This window comes from Neophocaena asiaeorientalis, unplaced genomic scaffold, assembly GCF_003031525.2.
Source record: "Neophocaena asiaeorientalis asiaeorientalis breed wild unplaced genomic scaffold, Neophocaena_asiaeorientalis_V1.1 scaffold418, whole genome shotgun sequence".
Classification (NCBI taxonomy): Eukaryota; Metazoa; Chordata; class Mammalia; order Artiodactyla; family Phocoenidae; genus Neophocaena; species Neophocaena asiaeorientalis.
In genome coordinates, this window is record NW_020175731.1 from 3349461 (window position 1) to 3369203 (window position 19743).

At 48.2% G+C, this 19743-nt stretch overlaps 1 protein-coding gene across 10 annotated transcripts in view; it reads right to left on the reverse strand.

Moving 5' to 3' along the window:
* The window catches only part of CHST11 (carbohydrate sulfotransferase 11), a 280883-nt gene that overhangs the window by 143414 nt on the left and 117726 nt on the right, over positions 1–19743 (reverse strand). For all 10 annotated transcript variants that reach the window (XM_024732140.1, XM_024732142.1, XM_024732143.1 and 7 more), the window contains one exon: positions 7740–7825. In XM_024732140.1, the coding sequence (XP_024587908.1) occupies positions 7740–7825 (86 nt within the window). The remainder of the gene's footprint in view (positions 1–7739; positions 7826–19743) is intronic.

Sequence of the window (19743 nt, forward strand, 5' to 3'; positions counted from 1 at the left end):
GAAACCCTGCTCCCCACCAGACCTGCAGGTCAAGAGGGAGGCCGGATGGGGGGAAGCCGATGCCCACCCCACCCCATCCCCCCACCCCATCTTTTCCACAGAGAATTTGAGAGCAAGCCAGGGCTTTGTCTCAGCTCTACACATTCCAACAAGGTTAAAATCCAGTTGGCTGAGAGGCTCCCTGAGTTGTATAATTTACAGAAAAATCAAATTATGTAGAGACCTCTTATAATTGAGGGTAATTTAGGAAATAACTTTCCAAAGATGGCAGACTTTACAGCTGTGTTACCATTTGGAAATTGCTGAGGTTGTTTTGTCACTCGAATGCCCTCCTCTCACTGAAATATGCCAGATTATATCCACACAGCCTGACACAGAAAAACCCCATTAGAGCACCGAGCTAATCAGATTTGAATATACTAGGTCAAATTAGGCTTCCAGAAACAGAACAACTGCCTATAAAAACAGCCTGAATGAAACGCGGACCAATCGACGAAATCAATGGCATTAACACAGCCCAGAGATGGTCTTATTTAACAACTCTTAATGAGGCCACTTAGCTACGCGCTGTGGGTACGACAGACACAACCACAGGAGACCTTTAAAACTTAACAGCTGCATCTGCCCATTTTCCAGGATGTGGGTTGAGTGTGTACACACACACACACACACACACACACACACACACACACACACAGGCACTCACAGCCTTAAAAATCAGCACAGCAAGCTTCCCTATAACTGAGTCTACCAGACACATAACATAAATCAAAATTTTTAGGTAGTGCTCGTGATGAATAGCTAGCTAGTAGCTTCCAGGCAAGAGGAAATCATCTATTTTATTATTATTCAACAAAATAATCTTATTATTATTATTCCAAGTGCACACCTGCCAAATGTCTGAGCCTGCAGGACAGGGACCAAGCATGGTCCCAGACCCCCTAAGGGAAGTCCCAGGTGACCTAACTCAACCCAGATCACTAACGGCTACTGACTATCACCAACTCTGCCCTGGGCACCATCCTAGGTGCTTTTCATACATGATTTTGAATCTCACAAACCTGCAAGACTGGTAGCATGCTCCTATTTTACAGATAAGGACATCGAGGCTTCCAGAGGTTAAGCAATTGCCCCACGTCATACACCTGGGCTGGGATCCCGCCCTTCCTTCCAGCATCCAATCACCTCTTTCAACCCGAACTGCGTCCGACTCTAGATTCGCCATCTGTCCAGGCTTGACTGGAAATCCGACCAGGGCACCTTCCCTGGTTCAAGAATAATGAAGCCACCGGCCACAGTGGAAAAGGCGGCCCATTGTCCCCGGGTTTCGCAATGGACCCCGCTCATCTATTGTAATTTGCAATTAATAATGAAGCATTCTCCCAAGTGCTGTATGTAAGATCAAGCTGATGTAATATTTCATCTTTGCCAGCCAGCTGCCGTTCTGCTAGGCTGACAGTAAGTAATATCTTTGCATAAGGAGCCGGTCCACAACTAAATCAATTAATCCCTCTTTGGCTGGTAGACAGCTGTTGGGTCAATGCAAGATAATTAGAGGGATTCGTCATTTACCAGGTGGTTGGTAATGAAGGGATTAATTGACCAGAGTTGGGGGCTGTACAATGTCTGCTCTCTCTTGCCTTCCCCAGTGGACACGGCCATTCAGCATTGTTCTTCCTGAACGATTCTCAAGGCAGAGAGCCCTTTCTCCCTTTCATGCTTATTTGTGCGACTGAAGCTGATCCTTCAGAAGCGCCCACCTGATGTCTGGCTTGGAACAAGTCTAGGTTCTCCTTCTTATGGGATCAAGAGCTAAGTGGCTCAGGTTTCGTTTACACAGGGCTCCACCCAACATTCTGCCCTAGGGCTCCGCTTTTTGGGTTTGTTCACATAAGGAGTCTCCAACACTCAGGGCGTTGACTCAACAACCTTCCCTCCCATGCAGCATAGGAAGGAACGTGGTCTCCGTGTCCTCGTGGATGAGGCCCAGTACAAATAATTTACACGCGCCTTCATATACAAAGACAGTAGAAAAGATAGAGAGCAACCTCGATGCACATGCTTTGAGTTGCTTTTCATGTTATGGGTTATGCAAGAATCAAAGAATCGAAGATTTTAAAACTGGAGGGGCCCTTACAGAATCTCCAACCCAGTGCTTCTGAGCTCTGGGTGCCCATCAGAATCACCTAGGGAATCTGAAAAATACTGACACCCCAGCCCTATCCCAGACCAACAAATAAAATCAGAATTTCTGGGGGTCTGGGCATTGGTCATTTTTTCAAAGCTCCTGAGTGCAGGGAGGTGTTGAGAAGCACGGGTCCAGTCCAACCCCTGCGTGTTACAGGTGAGGAGGTTGCGGCCAGGAGGGGCCAGACCTCCTTAGAGAGGCCCCGGAGTTAACAAGTGGCCAAGTGAGAAGCAGCCGCTGGTTTGTAAGGTGCACACCATCTCCAGGGGGCTCCTTGGGACCACCAACCTGCCGGTGGCTGAAGACCAAACCCTCCAGAAGGGCAAATGAGCCTTATCCAGCTGGTTCCAACCTGCCTCTCCTGCCTTCTCTCCAATCAGCTTCCAACATGCTCTTTCACGCCAGCTACAAACCCCTCGTCATTCTCTGAATGCGCCGTGGACCGTCCCACCTGTGCACCTCACTCCTGCTGTTCCTTTGCTCCGGGAGGCTGTTCCCTCTTCTCTGTCCGGTGAAGTCTGATGTGTCCTCAGAGGCCCGGCTCAAATGCCATCTCCTCTAGAAAGCCTCGCACTGTGCCCTGTGCCTCAAAGGGTTAACTGCTCACTCCTGATTCTCCCATAACCTTTCAGAATGCTTCGATCACACAAGCACTTGTCATGTTCTCTTACCTACACGCCTCTCTTCCCCACGTCTTTTTCCTGTTTATCCTATGAGCATCTGTAGACAAAACGAATCTTGGCAAGCCTTGCTCAGAAAACTATTTAGGTTGGAGCTAGAAGAGTTTCCCACCCTCCCTTGGACAATTCAAGCTTTTTTCAATCTAAAACTTTAATCAAAGACCCCAACTTCCAAATGCCACCAAGCTGTGCTATCCTACAGCAGAGTTCTTGGGGGTGACTCCTGCTTAATCTGGTTCCAGCCAGGAGACAAAGGCCCCTCCAAAAATACCATGTTCTGTGAGAAAAAAAAAAAAAAATCTGCAATTGTTTATTGGACATCTACTGTGCATTCCATACCACTCCATGAGCCTTGGCCCCTGCCTTTGGGAATTTTACAACTATCCGGAACACGTCCCAGATCTCAGCTTGAGTTACCATGAAAAAGAACCTCAAGGGAGCATTTTTCCCCCTGGGAAAGATAACGGGATAGGCTCTTTCCCTCCCACTGTCTCGCCAGGTCAGATAGAGCCGGCACTACCGTTTAGGGACTGGGGGACCCTGGCAAATTGCTCAGTCCTTCCGGGCTTCAGTTAACTTATCTGAAAAATGGGGCTATCAGATTTTAGGATTGTTGTGAAGATTCCATTAGATACGTGTGGAAAACACCTAGAAGAGTCACTGATGTGTATTATACATTCAATGAACAGTAACTCTCTTCCTTTCTTTCTCCCTTCCTACCTCCCTTCTCTCCCTCTCTCCATCCTTCCTCCTCGAGCCTACCTTATGGAGAAGTAAATTTACTTTTAACACATTGAAGATTGCACCAATGAAGATCCAATTTTATTATTATAATAAAATGTTGACTGGTCAAAATATTATATTGACTGGTCCTCAGAGGCCCCTAGGAAGGCCCGTACGCCACTGGTGCATGAGTGAAGACCTCCTAGACTCAGCACTTAGGAGTTCCTGGTCAGCCCCTGGGCTGAGTATCTATATTCTCAGAACGTGGTAATCACAGAGCAAGTATAAACGCTAAAGAAAGAACCAGGCGGGGCAGGGCTGAACCACATGAGTGATGCTGGGAAGACTTCAGGGAACCCACGAGAGGACCGGGAGGCGGGCGAGGCAGGACAAGCTGTCTCACCCTCGCTGGCATTTTAGGCGCAATTATGCCCTGTTAATGGCTGACGGCATGGCTCTGCCCTGCAGTCTGAGCTGAGCCGGGCGGCCCACAGATGTGCTCGGCCCACAAATATGCAGCTGGCGGCTTCTGAACTTTCGGTGACTTGACGCCAGCTGATCTGATCAGCAATTACGTTTTATTTTGGGGCCAGGAAGACAGCAGAGAACCAGGAAAATTATAAGACATCAGAGTGCAGTTTTTCTAAGAATATCAACTACAAACTTTTTTTCCACCAATTGTTGTTTTAATGGTTAGGGGTTTGTGAGGCACTAAAATAAGAAAACCTTGGACACTAAAATCGGATTATAGCCAATTTTCCTAAGGGAGCTTTTAAGACTTTGTCCAGTGAAAATCTGGATAAGATTTTTTTCCCTCTCTCTCTCTTTTTTTTGTATGGGGTAATTCCTGCCAAGAGAACTCTGCCGGTGACAGTGAATACAGCATGGAGATAAATGCATCTGGAGTCCGTCCTGGACTTGAATCTTTCCTCTGCTTCTTACAAGCTGTGTGACAAGCTCCTCAGCCTAAAGTGGGGGTGCACTACCTAGCGCGGGGCTTAATACCAGCACTCCACGAGATGTTTGTAGGCATCTAGATAGCATCTGGCCTACAGTACCAGTACCTGCTAACTAAGATGGTGCTTCCCGCCATTATGTTGGTTTTCTTATCATCTAAAATAAACAGTTCCTATTTTCACCATTATATATCAAACGCAAATCACCAACCAACATAAAATGGGGAAACAGCATCTCCGGCAGCAGTTCGGTTTCTAGCAATTACAGGGCTTGTCATCTGCCTCTGTGATAACATCAATCCAGGCTTAGCGGCTTGCACAGCTTGGCCGGTAGGGGAACACGAGAAACCACAAGCAAGCCCCAACGGATGCAATGTTTGCTAATGTCTCAGGGACACAAAACCCTACTCAACAGAAGCTCCTGCGCCCTTCTCTCCTCTGAGCTCCCCGGCCCACGGCAGCCCCAAAGGTCACCAAGACGGTTTCTCTGAGAAGCACCACCGACGGAACGTGCATGGGAGGAGAACATAATTGCAGCTTGTAAAGGAAACCAGCCTAAGAAAAAACATCCCGGGACAACATCCCGAGGAAACAGGGAGATCCTCCTGCAGGGACATTTTCCTGGCTACCAGCAAAAGGGGCCAGACAGCTTGCCCATGAGTGCTTGATGGAGGCTGACGACTCACCCACCTAGGCGCTCACAAATGGCTCCCAGAGCTGCCTCTCCAGCCCCATCTTCCCTCCCGGGTCCTAGGCTTCTAAGTGAGCATCTGAACCCAACATCACCAGATGGAAGGGATGAGCTCTACCCAGGAAGGTTCTCTCTCCTCTGATTGGTTTACAAATGGACCAAGCAGGGTCCCCCTCACCAGATAACCCACTCAAGCCAGCTCTGGGATAACAAGGAGAACCAGACATGGAAGGCTAACCACACACAGCCCCTACATGGAAGGCTAACCACACACAGCCCCTTGCTCACCCTTCTGCGGCCAGTGCCTGGCACTGTGCTACACATAGTGGGCACTCGTAAGAGTGTGTGAAGAAATGAATGAGTGAATGCAGGAATGAATCTGGGAACAAGCAAACTCCATAAAAGGCACTGAGCTAGGTACATCTTCTCATGGAAGGCTGCAAGGCAGGAATTGTCAGCACCGTGTTATAAGGGAGAAAGGCCGTCTCCGAGGGGTTACATGTCTTGTGCCCATTCACACAGCTGATAAATGAGGAGACCAGGCTTCGAACCCAGGCCTGACTCTTAAAATCAAGGTTTCCACGAGTGAAGCCATTCTCATGACCGTGGTGATGACGGATCATATTTACATAGCCCCTGACACATTAGAATTATTTTAGCCTCCCAACGTTCCAGAGAGATGGGAAAGCTGACCCCTACAGAGGACTCATCATGTATGGAAGGCTGCACAACCAGCTGGAGGTGAAGTAGGAATTTAAACCTGGACTTTCATTCTTTCAGTCACAGATATTTGGGGCCACCCACTACAGGGACACAATAGTGACAGGCACAGACGTAGTCCACGGACCTCCTGTCCACAGGGGCATCTACTTCAGAAATAGCTCCTCCCATGACACCCATATGCTGCCCATAAAATTTCCTCAGGAAAGAAGGAGCACTTCAATGGTTTGGTTTTGACGTAGAAAATGATCTGAGAACAGAGGATGTCAACTAAAAGAGAGGGATGCTTTGCATCTCAATAGCATGTGTTGTTTTCAACATGGCTTACCAGAAATCCTCTTCCCTAAGACCAATGTGTGAACAGGCTGGGAGACTAGTCTGTAATAATCAGATTATTTGGGCACCAAACAAAACCCAAATACAAAATAACCAACAAGGAGCTACTGTATGTAGCACAGGGAACTATACTCGATATCTTGTAATAACCTATAATGGAAGAGAATGTAAAAAAAAAGAATATATATATATAACTGAATCACTATACGGTATTCCTCAAACTAACACAACATTGTAAATCAACTATACTTCAATAAAAATTAAAACAAAAACAAAACAAAATACAAATTCCCTGCTGCGTCACCAGAGAACCCAGTAAAGGAGGCCTCAGGCAATCTGAGTTTGCAATCACCTGGCGAATCTGGCCCCATCACACTGAGCTCCAAAGTGGTGGGCGGATAGGGGAGTGAACTAACATGGTTAGGCCACCCATTCTGCACAAATTCAGGAGCCCATTTTTCCAGACGGGAGTACGGGTGAAAGACAGGATAGAGATGTGGACTCAGAAAGTTCTCAGGCTCGTCCCTTTGCAAGACTTCTGGGAATTCATCACTTTGGGGGAACCAAGCAGTTTCTTCCTCTAACAAGCACCTTGGTCCCCAGATATACTAAGTCAAGAATTTGATACAAAATAAAGTTCAAAGATTACAGCCAAAGCAGTACATTTTCCCCCCTTTCTCCCCAGCTGTCAAAGTCAGCTAACGGGCCACTAGCTGTTCATTCACCAGTTCTTGGCATCACAAGCTACTTCATATTCCCGCAAAAGGACCAGCCTTGGAGTCTCCACGTCAAGACCGACACACACACCAACAAGGCCATCACCGTGGCAACCAGGCCTCCTCCCTTTGCTCCTAGCTTTCCATGGAGGGCACTTTACCTCGGTTGGAGCTTATTTTGCTCAGAGAGGAACTCTTTTCGTAATCAAGTCCAACTTATTGCGACAGTCACTTAAGCAAAAAGTCTCCCCACCCAAGGGAGTCCTGTCAAACTGCCGCAGTGAGGTGCAACTCCTGGGGACATCGTTGGGCTCTAAATAACCAGATATGGGAGCTGGGTGTTGAGTTCACCCCCATGTGAGCCTTCTTTGGGGGTGTCACGGGGGAGACTGCACAGCCTGGCAGGCTCTGCAACTTCAGAGTCCCCTTCCTGGCACCTGCAACTGTATGGCTCTCAGGGATCCCAAACCTGGGCAGGTCTGAAAGCTCTGCCCCACATTCTACCAAGCTGTTCCTCTCATTCTAAATACCTCTCACTAGAATTTCAGAGCCATTCTAGAGCAAAAGGGTAACCAAGAAAGCAACCACTGAAGGTAAAATGCCAGGCAGTGGAGGGAAGTTTCAAATCCCCAAAGACCAGAATTAGGGCGTTTTTCAATCCCTCTCCGCCCCCCAAAAAATTGACACATGGAGACCAAGCCGAGAAGCAAGGACATTTCCAGGGCTTACCTGGGTCGGGTTGTAGAGTTCCTGCAGGGGGCTTCGGGACCCCTTCCGGCAGCAGATGTCCACACCGAAGGGGCTCCTCCGCATGACTGAGGAGAGAAAGTGAAGGCGCATCAGAAATGAGCAACAAACGTTTGCTGTCTGACCAAGAAAAGGGCACAGAGGAGGGAAGAAGAAACAGCTGGGGAAGGAAGAGAGAGAACAGGCTTCCGGCTGAGCTGATCCTTTGCCTGGTGCCATGGGGGCCCATGGGTCTTCCCTGGCCTTCAGGCTTGTCCACACCCAGAAGGACATAAATAATGCTGAAAATTCTGCCCAGCAAATCCTTCAGAAAACAAGACAAGCACCTAAAACCCTGAACTTTTGCAGATGACATTGTAACTGCTGTCCCAAGACAGCGAGTTCTACCAACGCCAGACTTGGTGATATTTTTAAAATTCGGCAGCCTTCTCCCTCCACAATCAGTTACGAGCTCTTATTCCTGGCTCCCGAGCCCCTGCGGAAGCCCTCTTTCGGGGTGTCAAGGGGGAGAACGGCGCAGGGCCTTCCCCAGGCGGGCTCTTCCCACTGGGTGAGTCAGAGGGCCGGCCTCCCCAAAGCCTCTTGTACATTACATTATTGTTAATGACAATATCAGCTTGAGGCAGAAAGGATGAGGGTTTATGGTTCTGGATGAGATTTACGGTTTATGCTTCTCATTGTAAGGATGAGCACTTACAATGAATAAAAGAGGAGGAATTAAGTGAACTTCTCAAAAACCCAACAGCTTTGAGGATACTAAGAACTGTTTTTCAAAGGAAAAAAGATTCCTTTTTCATTCTTCTTGTTCACAAAACCCCCTCACTTGTGAAGTCCCTTGCACAGAGTTTAATACATAGTCACCCTCCTGACAAGGGAGGGAGAAGGAGGGGGGAGGGATGAATTAACGAAGGAACAAGTGCTTCCTTCTCATACAGGAGGCCATTTTCCTGTGGAATGACATTGTAGGGGCAGGGGGGGGAACAAGGAAAGCAGATCCTTTCACAGGCCTAAAGAATTCCCCCAGTGTAGTGGCAGTAGGCAGGACACTCCTGAGCAGACAGCCTGGGTTTGGATCCTGGCTCTACCTCACACCTGCTGTGTGACCTTAAGCAAGATACCTAACCTTTCTGTGCCTGTTTCTTCCTCTGTAAAATGGGGGTGAGAAGAGGACCTCACTCCCTGCGTTGGTTGTGAGGATTAAATGAGTTACTACTATATGCAGAATGCTTAAGCCAGGGGCTGGCCAAAAAGTGTCTGTTACAAATTTCTGAAGCTATTGGAGATCATCAACTAGGTCTGCACAGAATTTATGACAAAAAGCACTTGCCTCCTGGGAGGGAAGGTGGAAACTTCTTTATTCTCGAATCATCAAGGGAGCTGATGAGAAGTTACCAGACCTCAAGCCGGGCTTCGGGGGTCTTACAGGAAAGCCAGGCAGACGGGGAGGGCTGGCCAGAGGGGGATAACTCAGGCCCCTCTGCTCAGAAGCCAACCTGAGGTCAGAATAGCAAGGAGAGCCATCTCCACAAGCAGCTGATTCCTCTGGAAGGTCTCCAGGAGAACTGACTCCTTCTCATGCAATTCCCCCTTGACTTGTCACTTTGAGCCCCATGGAAACCCTGAGAATAAATCATCAATTCCAAGAAACTTGAAGCTGTTTTCTCTCACTTCCTTTACCTCCTAGAGCAGGGTCAGCCAACCTTTTCCATAAAGGGCAAGAGAGTATTTGGCTTTGCACCACACAGTATATGGAAACTTCTCAACTCAGCTGGGGCAGGGCAGAAGCAGTTCCAGACGACACACAAACGAACGGGCGGGATGAGGTGCCAATAGAGCTCCATTTCTGGCACTGAAACCTGAAGTCTATGTAATTCTTATGTGTCAGGAAATCTTCTTTGGATTTTTTTCTTTTCCCAATCACTTCACAAAAAGAGGCGGTGGGTTGGATGTGGCCCCTGGGCAGTCGTTTGCTGACCGCTGCCCTGGGGTAGGCAGTACAAGCCCCAAACACACCCAACGTGCCCTGTAGCCCTCTCTGGGGAGGAGGGGATCCTGCGGGCAAATGTCTACACATAAAAGCCATTAGAATCTGAGTAAGTGGTCCGAGAAGACACTGGTTCTTTGTTCTTCCACGGGTGTCTCCACAAGAGGGGAAAAATCCACCTTGTGTTTTTCTTTAATTTATTACTTCACTTTTCATTTCCACCCAAAACGAGGTAAACTGTTAATCGCACGCAGGAGGGCCAACACTTCAGGGGAGACAAAACAGCCGTAAAACTTGTAAAATTATGCCCACGCAGTGCAAGATTGAACTGCCCCCAAAGAGGCAGACCGTCTCCCCAAGACCTATGGCTATGAGACCGCCACGGAGAAAACCCCACCACAGAACCCATTAAAACTCAGCTTTTATGGGGGGCAGTATTATTTAATTGGTTTCTTTTTCTACTACAAGGCCTTTAAAGTGGTTTGACCGTGTGGGCCCTTTCCCAAGGCCGGCCGGCCTCGGGGCCTCCTGCAGGCCTAGCCTGTAACTTCAGTGGGGGCCCCACCAACCAGCTCTGGCACCCCAGGCCACAAAAGCCAGGTCCTTAGGTGCTTTTTATGGGGATGATCACAATCCCACCATTTACGGAGTACGCCTTGTGTGCCAGGCACTTGGTTCAGCGTAATCTTTCACACAGTAAAAGAAGTACCTGTATTTTCCAGATAACCTCTCTGAGCCTCCCTTAACCTCAGGAACTTGACCAAGGTCAAGGCCATGCAGGGAGAAAGTTGCCAAGCTGAGACTCCAACCTGATGACTGAGCTCTTTCATACCCAAATGATAGCAATGAGGACCTACTTGCTAAGGCCTGGGAGGCAAAGGAAGGGCCAGCAATCACGCACATGGGTTTATTTATCCTGTGTGCCTAATGCATCAGAGGAGGTCGAGTGACCACCACACGCAGAGGGTGGCAGCTAACATCTGGAGGGCACCCACAGTGCACCGAGCAGAGCACACATTCAATCCACATAACAACCCTATGGGGTGGGCCCACTACTGTCCCCAATCTACAGATGGGAACACTGCGGCACAATAAGGTTAGGGAACTCGCCTAGGTCTCGTGACTAGGAAGAGATGAAGACAGCATTCTGACATAGGCAGCCCATGCTCTCGGCTGCTATGCTGGGCCAACGGCAGGTGTCAAGTCCACCATCTCAACAGTTTCCTCCTGGCCCCAGGCCTGGTTGGCTGACTGCTTCTAGGACAGGTGATTTAAAATGTAACCCAGTGTTACACGAGTCATCAAAATGATGTGATGTGACAGCCAAACTACTAACAGTTAATGCCCATATTCATTTTCTTACTGAAAATTTTATTAAGCACCTAGGATATGCCAGACATTAAGTAAGTAAACCCTCTCCATCTTATCTGTGTTGTTTCTCTGATGCTTGGCACACAGTAGGTACTCAAAGAGGTTCACGAATGATCTAGGATTTAAGGCTTCCTTTACACTTATCAGATTGTTTCCTGCTGTGGAAAAAGGAATCTGCCGGTATCAACAGGCTGCTGTTATTTTTTTCCTTTGAAAATGAAAGGTCTGATGATCAAAAGCCCTAAGAAAGGAGAGTCCCTGAGGACACTGAACGGTGGCCTTCCGCTGCCCACCTGCCACCACAAGTTTTATTTAGCTACAGCACGTGCTTTCTCCTTTCTAAACTCAAATCAATGAAATGCAAGACCATTTTATAAGAATCTAATTGGTTCAATTCACAGTATGATTTCTTGGACCCGGAAACAGTTGGGTACGCAGATCTTCCTTGACTTAGGATGAGATTATGTCTCAATAAACCCAGCGTAAGTTGAAAATATTGTTAAGCCTAAGATGCATTTAATACACCTAACCTACCAAACAGCACGGCTTAGCCTAGCGTACTTAAAACATGCTCAGAACACTTACATTAGCCTACAGCTGGGCAAAATCATCTAACACAAAGCCTTTTTTTTTTTTTTTTTTCGGTACGCGGGCCTCTCACTGTTGTGGAGCACAGGCTCCGGACGTGCAGGCTCAGCGGCCATGGCTCACGGGCCCAGCCGCTCCGCGGCATGTGGGATCTTCCCGGACCAGGGCACGAACCCGTGTCCCCTGCATCGGCAGGTGGACTCTCAACCACTGCGCCACCAGGCAAGCCCCACAAAGCCTATTTTACAATCAAGTGTTGAATATCTCATGTAATTTATTGAATACGGTACTGAAAGTGAAAAACGGAGCGGCTGTCTGGGTGCAGAATGGCTATGAGCGTATCGGTTGTTTATCCTGGTGATCGCGTGCTCACCAGGATCTGTGGGTCCCCGCAGCTCCCCAGCATCACCAGAGAGGATCAGATCACATATCCTAACCTGGGGAAAAGATCAAAATTCCAAATTCAAAGCACAGTTTCCACTGAATATGTATCGATTTCACACCATGGTAAAGTTAAAAAATTGTACGTCAAATCATTGTACGTCAGGACCCGTCACTCTTCCAACATACATGAATGAAGCTAAAATTAAAAGCAAGCCACCCAAGTTTGCCACGTCATGCTATGATGAAGAGAATGTTCTTAAGTGGACGCTCCACTCTCAGTCAGCTGAGAACAGGTGACAGAAGGTTACCGAGTGACAAAGGAGGGAAGCCCATCTCATTCCCTGAGTGGTTCCCTGTGACCCTGCCTGTGCAGTTAATTTGGGTCTAAAGACATAAAACTAAAATGCTGTGGGATCCGGGGTGGAAACTTGCTTTTGATGCATTGGAATTCTCGCTGGATTACAGTCCTTCAATTCACAGAAGAAACTCAGAGAGCTGAAACACTTGCCAAGGTCCCCAAAGCAGCCAGTGGCAGAGCCTTGGCTGGAACTCAGGTCTTATAAAATACAGCAATAGTTAATAATAATAATCATGAGAACTAGCATTTATCGAGAATTTACCAAGTACCTGATGCCTGACTTGAGGCTAAGCCTTGTTTTTACGTTGCTTCATTTAATTCTCATCAAAACCCTGTTAGTTAGAAATACTGAATAATAGCATTTATTCCCATTTGACTGTTGAGGAAACAGAGGCTCAGAGAGATTAAGTAACTCACCCGAGATGACACAGCCAGCAAATGGCAGAGCAGGTAGCAAATTCAAACCTAAGTTGTTTCTGGAACTGGAGGTCTTCATCACCTTATCATGCTATCGCTAAAGGCAGGCAAAGATGCATTTACACTTAGAGCTCCCACCACAAAAATCAGTGCTCTCACTTCCCTCAACATTCGAGGTGAGGCACTTCTGTACTAAATCACCCAAGTCCAGATGGGTCTGCACTCCTCCCACTGGCCAAACAGCCCTAACACTCAGCAGACTCCGGACACTTTTCAAATCCCCTCATTTGCTAACAGCCTGGGCATGCTTCCTCTGTCACCGCACGCTCTGAGCGCACAGCAGTGATGCAATTACAGAGGTGTTTTCTCCCAATGCACCAATTCGTGCTGGTGCCCTGGTCCAGTACGGTCCAGCCCGTCTGTCAAAAGGATGTTGGAATGCGGCAGTGTCTGAGTCAATCTCATCAAATCAGGAGAAGGGCAAGCGATACCCGACTCCCTGAGAGGGAGCCACTTCCGACAGGACAGGCCATGCCGCTTTCAGCTGTGGGACCCACAGTTCGCCCTGAAAGGCCCTACATCACAGCTCTCCCCCATCCGCTTCAGACGTCACTGTGCTGAAGGCGCACGGGGATGAGATGGTCACCCAGCAGCACCCTGTGGAATGAGGTTCAGTAGGTGGAGTCCACTGGAGCCAGATTCAAGTTCTAGGTGAGTCTTGGGACACTGGCTTAATGTCCTCATCTCTGAAACTCAATGTTAAAATGCAGCAATCATGCCTAAATCTTAGGGTGGTTGTGGGAATTAAATGAAAATGTAAAATTAACTGGGACCTGGCACCCAGAACCATCCATGGGAAAAGTCAGAGGCCTGATCCCCCAGCTCTGCCACCCCACGAAGCGTCTCCCCCCTTTGAACGCAGTCTCCCTGGGCCTCAGATTTCTCCTTGGTCAGGTGACGAGGTCAAACCAGAAGATGTCTGAGTCCCTTCTGACTCAAAGTTCCTAATTTCTAAGCACAGGACAGCAGGAGGTCTCCCTGGAGAACCGCAGGTTAAAAAAGCCCTAGCTTCCCTGGTGGCGCAGCGGTTGAGAATCTGCCTGCCAACGCAGGGGACACGGGTTCGAGCCCCGGTCCGGGAGGATCCCACATGCTGCGGAGCAACTGGTCCCGTGAGCCATGGCCGCTGAGCCTGTGCGTCCGGAGTCTGTGCTCCACAACGGAAGAGGCCGCGACAGTGAGAGGTCCGCGCACCCCGATGAAGAGTGGCCCCCGCTCGCCACAACTAGAGAAAGCCCTCGCACAGAAATGAAGACCTAACACAGCCCCCCAAAATCAAAAAATCAATCAATCAATAAGCTTCCCTGGTGGCACAGTGGCTGAGAGTCCCCCTGCCGATGCAGCGGACGTGGGTTCGTGCCCTGGTCTGGGACGATCCCACATGCCGCGGAGCGGCTGGGCCCGTGAGCCATGGCCGCTGAGCCTGCGCGTCCGGAGCCTGTGCTCCGCAACGGGAGAGGCCACAACAGTGAGAGGCCCGCGTATCGCAAAAAAAAAAAAAAAGCAGTCCTGAATATTGATCCGGTGTTCTCCAGCTAACCAGGACCTTCAGGTGTTTTATAGACACTCAGCACACTTGTGTTCACAGGTGACTTTTCAGGAGCCCCAAACACTGAGGTGGGAGCCGGGTACAGCCTAAGCTGCCATTAATACCTGATTAATAAACTTCAATTTTCCAACTTCCTATTCCTTCCTTCTCACAGTCCCTCCAACAGGGACATCCCAGAGCCATTCAAAAACATCTCCAGATCTGCTTCTCCTTACTGGAGACCCTGCAAGCAGCTAGAATAATGAGGGATCTGGGGTTTTGACTTGGGACTAATCTGAACCCTTACTATAGTTAATTCCCATGTCAATCTCCCCTCCTACTTACTGTAAGCTCCTCAAAGCTCCTGATGTCTAACCTGTGGCTGTAGAACTAAAATGAATTAAACTTTGCAGAGATGAAGGTCAAGGGTCTAAATCTAAGAATTAGGTGAATGCGCTTGGTATAACACAAGAAGAGAAAGAGCACAGCTGCATCTAAAAGCCAGGAGATTTGCTACATAGAAACCCTCCACTAAGGGACTCTGACACTCGGCTTTGAAGAATATACCGTATACACTGCAACACTTACCTGCTGGGAGAAGAACTCGGCTATCACATACACTCACCAAAATCCATGGCAATCAAACCACCCCCTCTTTTAGATGATCCTGGCCCTTCTGTGAAAACGTGCCCAGAGCAGAGGGTTGTGCCGGCTTCCAAAAAGCACAAGGTCCCTGCCCAAGTGCGGCCAGCTGCCGACCAGATAGGTTAGTGCAGACAGAGGCACATTTAGGACAAGCAGGGTCTTTAGAGACCGGCTGGTCCAATGACTCCCACACCAGTGAAGGGCCTGGGTATGTACAGCTGGGGAGAAGCACCCTCGGAACTGGTTCTGACTGAACAACAGATATGGCAGGAAGCAAAGCTCAGTGATGACCTTTCTGGCCAGTACGGTTTGTGGTCCGCCTACTGAGAGAGCATGCAAGAGTTGAAGGAGAGAAAAGGGGGGAGGATGGGGTGAATCCAGCGGAGCCCTCCTCACCCCAGCCCCATTTCACAGGTGAGGCAATGGACACAGGGGCATAAGGGACTCACTCCAGGCCCCATGGCTCATTAGAGGCAGAGATGGCTAGAACAAGGGTCTCGGGACTCCTGTTTCTTGTCCCTTTCTCCTTTTGAACCCAGTTTATATGTGATGCTCTGATATTTTCTGTTCTCTTCTATTTTTCTTTAATATTAGTACAACTCATTAAAATGATTTTTTTTTCTTTCAGTACGCGGGCCTCTCACTGTTGTGGCCTCTCCCGTTGCGGAGCACAGGCTCCGGACGCACAGGCTCAGCGGCCATGGCTCACGGGCCCAGCCGCTCCACGGCATGTGGCATCTTCCCGGACCGGGGCACGAACCCGTGTCTCCTGCATCGGCAGGCAGACTCTCAACCACTGCGCCACCAGGGAAGCCCTCATTAAAATGATTTTACAACCTACCAATGGGTCGTGAGACATGGTTTAAAACTCCCCAACTTAGACATCTTGAAAGAATCAGGTCAGGGATAAGAGTGCTCGTTTAGGTTCAGCTTGGGGCTGCTGAATGCAATAAACACTGATAAGGAGAACTCATGACTTCCACCCCTAAAACGTCCCCCTCCCCGATGTTCCCCACTGCGGTAAACACCACCACTATGCACCCAGCTGGGCAGACTCAACAGCCAGGAGTCATTCTTAATTCCTGTGCCTTACCTGCCATCACCCACTCCCCCCATCAGCTCATCTTGGTCCCAAACACCTGGTCCGAGCCATCATCACCGCCCCTGGGGCTAGGACGAAGTCCTCTTAACTGGTCTCCCTGCTGCCGTCTTGGCCTCCCTACCCTATTCCGTATCAGTGGCCAGAATAATCTTCTCAAAATATAAACCCGTTCACAACATCCTCTCTGCTCCGAAGTCTCCCCACCATCTTAGAACAAAATCCAGAGTCCTTTCTATGGCCCAGGAGGCCCACGTGACCCACCTGCCTGCTTATCACCTCTCCTCTAGCAACCACCATTCTAGTGTACCTTCTGTCCTTATGAGTTTGACTCCTCTAGGGACTTCATGTAAGTGGAATCAAACAGTATTTGTCCTTTATGTGTCTGGCTTATGTCACTTAGCATAATGTCTTCAAGGTTCATCCACGGTATGTCAGAATCTCCCTCGAAGGCTGAATGAAATTCCACTGTATGTATATCCACATTTTTGTTTATCTATTCATCCACTGATGAACACCTGGGTTGCCTCTAACCTTTTGGCTGCTGTGAATAATACCGCTATGAACGTGGAGGTACAAATATCTGGTTGAGTCCCTGCTGGGGTTTTGCTTTCTAAGCTGTCTCACCAGGACACGGAGCGTGAACCTGAGATGGGCCAAGAGGCTGCTGGGGGAGTGCCTTGACTGGTGGCCTATGAGTGGGCGCTGTGAGGATGCTAGGTGGTCACAGGAGCGTGGCTCGCTGGGCGTGACCTCAGAACTGTGGCCTTGGAGCAAGACACCACGGTCTACAGTCAGCTGTTACTTTCACTGGGTCTTACAGCAGTGAGCCCAGTGGGTGGGCAGGGAATCAGAATGGAATGAAGCCACCAGATGGGGTCTGGTCTTCCGTGGGGAGACATTTGAATTAGGCAGTAAGTGACTTGAGTCTGGGTCATGGGTTACAAGAGCCCCCCACTCGGAGGCAGAGCTCAGCTCCCCGGCCAGGGGTCGGCTCACAAAGACGCTTCCAGCCATGGAGGCAGTAACCCCAAAAATTGCAGGAGGTGACCCCAAAATTGTTTGAGATGTCAAAACTGCTTCCTTAAAAACCCAGCATGATTTCAAATTAAGTACCAAAAAAGTCCAAAACAGGCAAATATAAAGACACAGAAAGTAGGCTAGCAGTTGTCTAAGGCTGGGGGTAGGGAGGCAAGGAACAGTAAATAGATGCGAAAGTTCATTTTAGGGTGATGGAAACGTTCTAAAATTAGATTGTGGTGATGGTTGTAGAACTCTGCAAACATACTATAATTCAATGATTTCTACACTTAGAGTAAGTGAAGTTTATATGTAAATTATATCTCAATATGGCTATTATTTTAAATAAGTACGGAAATGTTTAAGAAGAAAACCCATAAGATTAATATTTTTAAGATTTTGACCTACTCAAGTGGGAGGAGTTACCCTGCCTTACCAATAAGAAGGATTTAATTGAACAATTTATTTGACTTGAGATTTGAAGTTGAAATCTTCTACGTTTACATATAATATTGGTGCATTTAAGAAACAATGTCATTGAGGTATTAGATTTATATTATTTAAGTGTTTGTTAATCAGACATCTGAAGTACTCAAAAAGGACATTAAGTATATGAGATTTTAAGTGCAATCTAAAACGTTAAAAGAAGTGAAGTTTGTTCAAGGGTCAATGATTAATCAAAGGCTACCCTAAATGTAACTTAAAATTTACTAGATGGGCTTCCCTGGTGGCGCAGGGGTTGAGAGTCCGCCTGCCGATGCAGGGGACACGGGTTCGTGCCCCGGTCTGGGAAGAGCCCACGTGCCGCGGAGCGGCTGGGCCCGTGAGCCATGGCCGCTGAGCCTGCGCATCCGGAGCCTGTGCTCCGCAATGGGATGGGCCACAGCAGTGAGAGGCCCGCGTACCGCAAAAAAAAAAAAAAAAAAATTTACTAGATTTATGAGTCGCAGAGTAAGATTCTTAACTTAAAGGCTAGCTTGCTAGATTTATAACTTAAAGTTCTTTAAAAGCTTCTTTTGTACACAACTGTCACACTTAGTGACATGAAAACGCTCACATTAACAGAGGATTAACAGGAATTGGCACCTTCGGGCTGGTCTCAGGGTGGAGACACTGAGCATCTCAGGTAAAGGAGAAGCAGCCCCCAACCCAAACCTCATCACAAATTCCTGAAAGCCCCTACAGCGGTGGATGAATTTTACTGTTGAGAAACCTAAGAGCCTGTGGAAAATCACAGTCCAAGGAATTAAATTGGCAGTTAACCTAGGAAAGCCCTTATAAATTACCTTTTATGGTCACCTAAATAAAACAAGAGAGACAGCATGGCAGTCCACATCGTATTAATTACGTTCTACACACCTGGAAGGAATAATTAATGGGCATGGTACAGTTAATTTTCATTTACCTTTCCTTGCCTGCTGGAGAATTTCTACACTCTCCCCTGCAGTTTTCTTGGAATGCTTATAAATTTATTTTGCAGTGATGCAGATGATATGCCAAAATACTTTCTTCCCTGTGGCTGGTGCTCCAAGTCTGACTTTACGACTGGAGACACTTATGTCTGCCTCTGGGCTTCCCCCACAGGTTCAGAGACACGGTGTAATGAATCACTCGACTGCTTGAGAAGGTAAATATTCTAGGTAACCTTTCCTTAAGCTACTGAAGCATGGCAGGGCATTAACCCCAAACCTACTCCTTAAAGACATTCCCACAAAGCTAGCTGGCTCCGGGCAGGATCATTTCACGCTGATGCAGCCGGGCTGTGCCAGGCACCCCCATCTCTTGCACAGGGTTCCTCCACTCGCTCCCGGCTCACAGCCTCTTCAAAGGCCCAAGGGGACTGTCGCCCATCCTGTGTCTCTCTCAGGGCCATCTGGTCAAAACTTGCTCCTGCCTGGGCTCCTGCTTTCTTTCCCTTTTCTCCACCGTGTCCATAGTGTCGTACATTGAATACTGTCCCCCTCAATTCATGTCCCCTCAGAACCTCAGAATGGAATCTTATTTAGAAATAGGGTCTTTGCAGATGTTATTAAATTAAGAGAGGTTGTCCTGGATTAGACTGGGTCCTAAATCCAATGACTGGTCCTTATAAGAAGGGAGGACACAGACAGACGCACACAGCAGTACTTTTGTTATGGCAGCTCTAGGAAACGAATACACGTGGGTTCATGTCCTGTGTGACCCTGACAAGATAATCTCTTGGCCTCAGTTACTCCATCTGTGAAATGGGGATAATGATATGCCTACTTAGTAGGGATGTTTTGAGCACTAAATAAATTCTTCCACGTCAAGCGTTTGGAACAGCACCTGGTCTGAGATAAGTCCTCAATAAGCTACAATTAGCTAACCATCCCTGACGTCCAGTACCTTCTTTTTCTGTCTCCCAAAAGAGCACCTCAAAATCCTCTTCTATTCCAACCCAAAATCTAACTGTTGTACACACGATATGCACATATTAATCTGTGGACACTAGGTTATTTCATGGATGGGAGAGGAACTCTCGTCAGTTGGTGACATACGATGCAGGTCTAA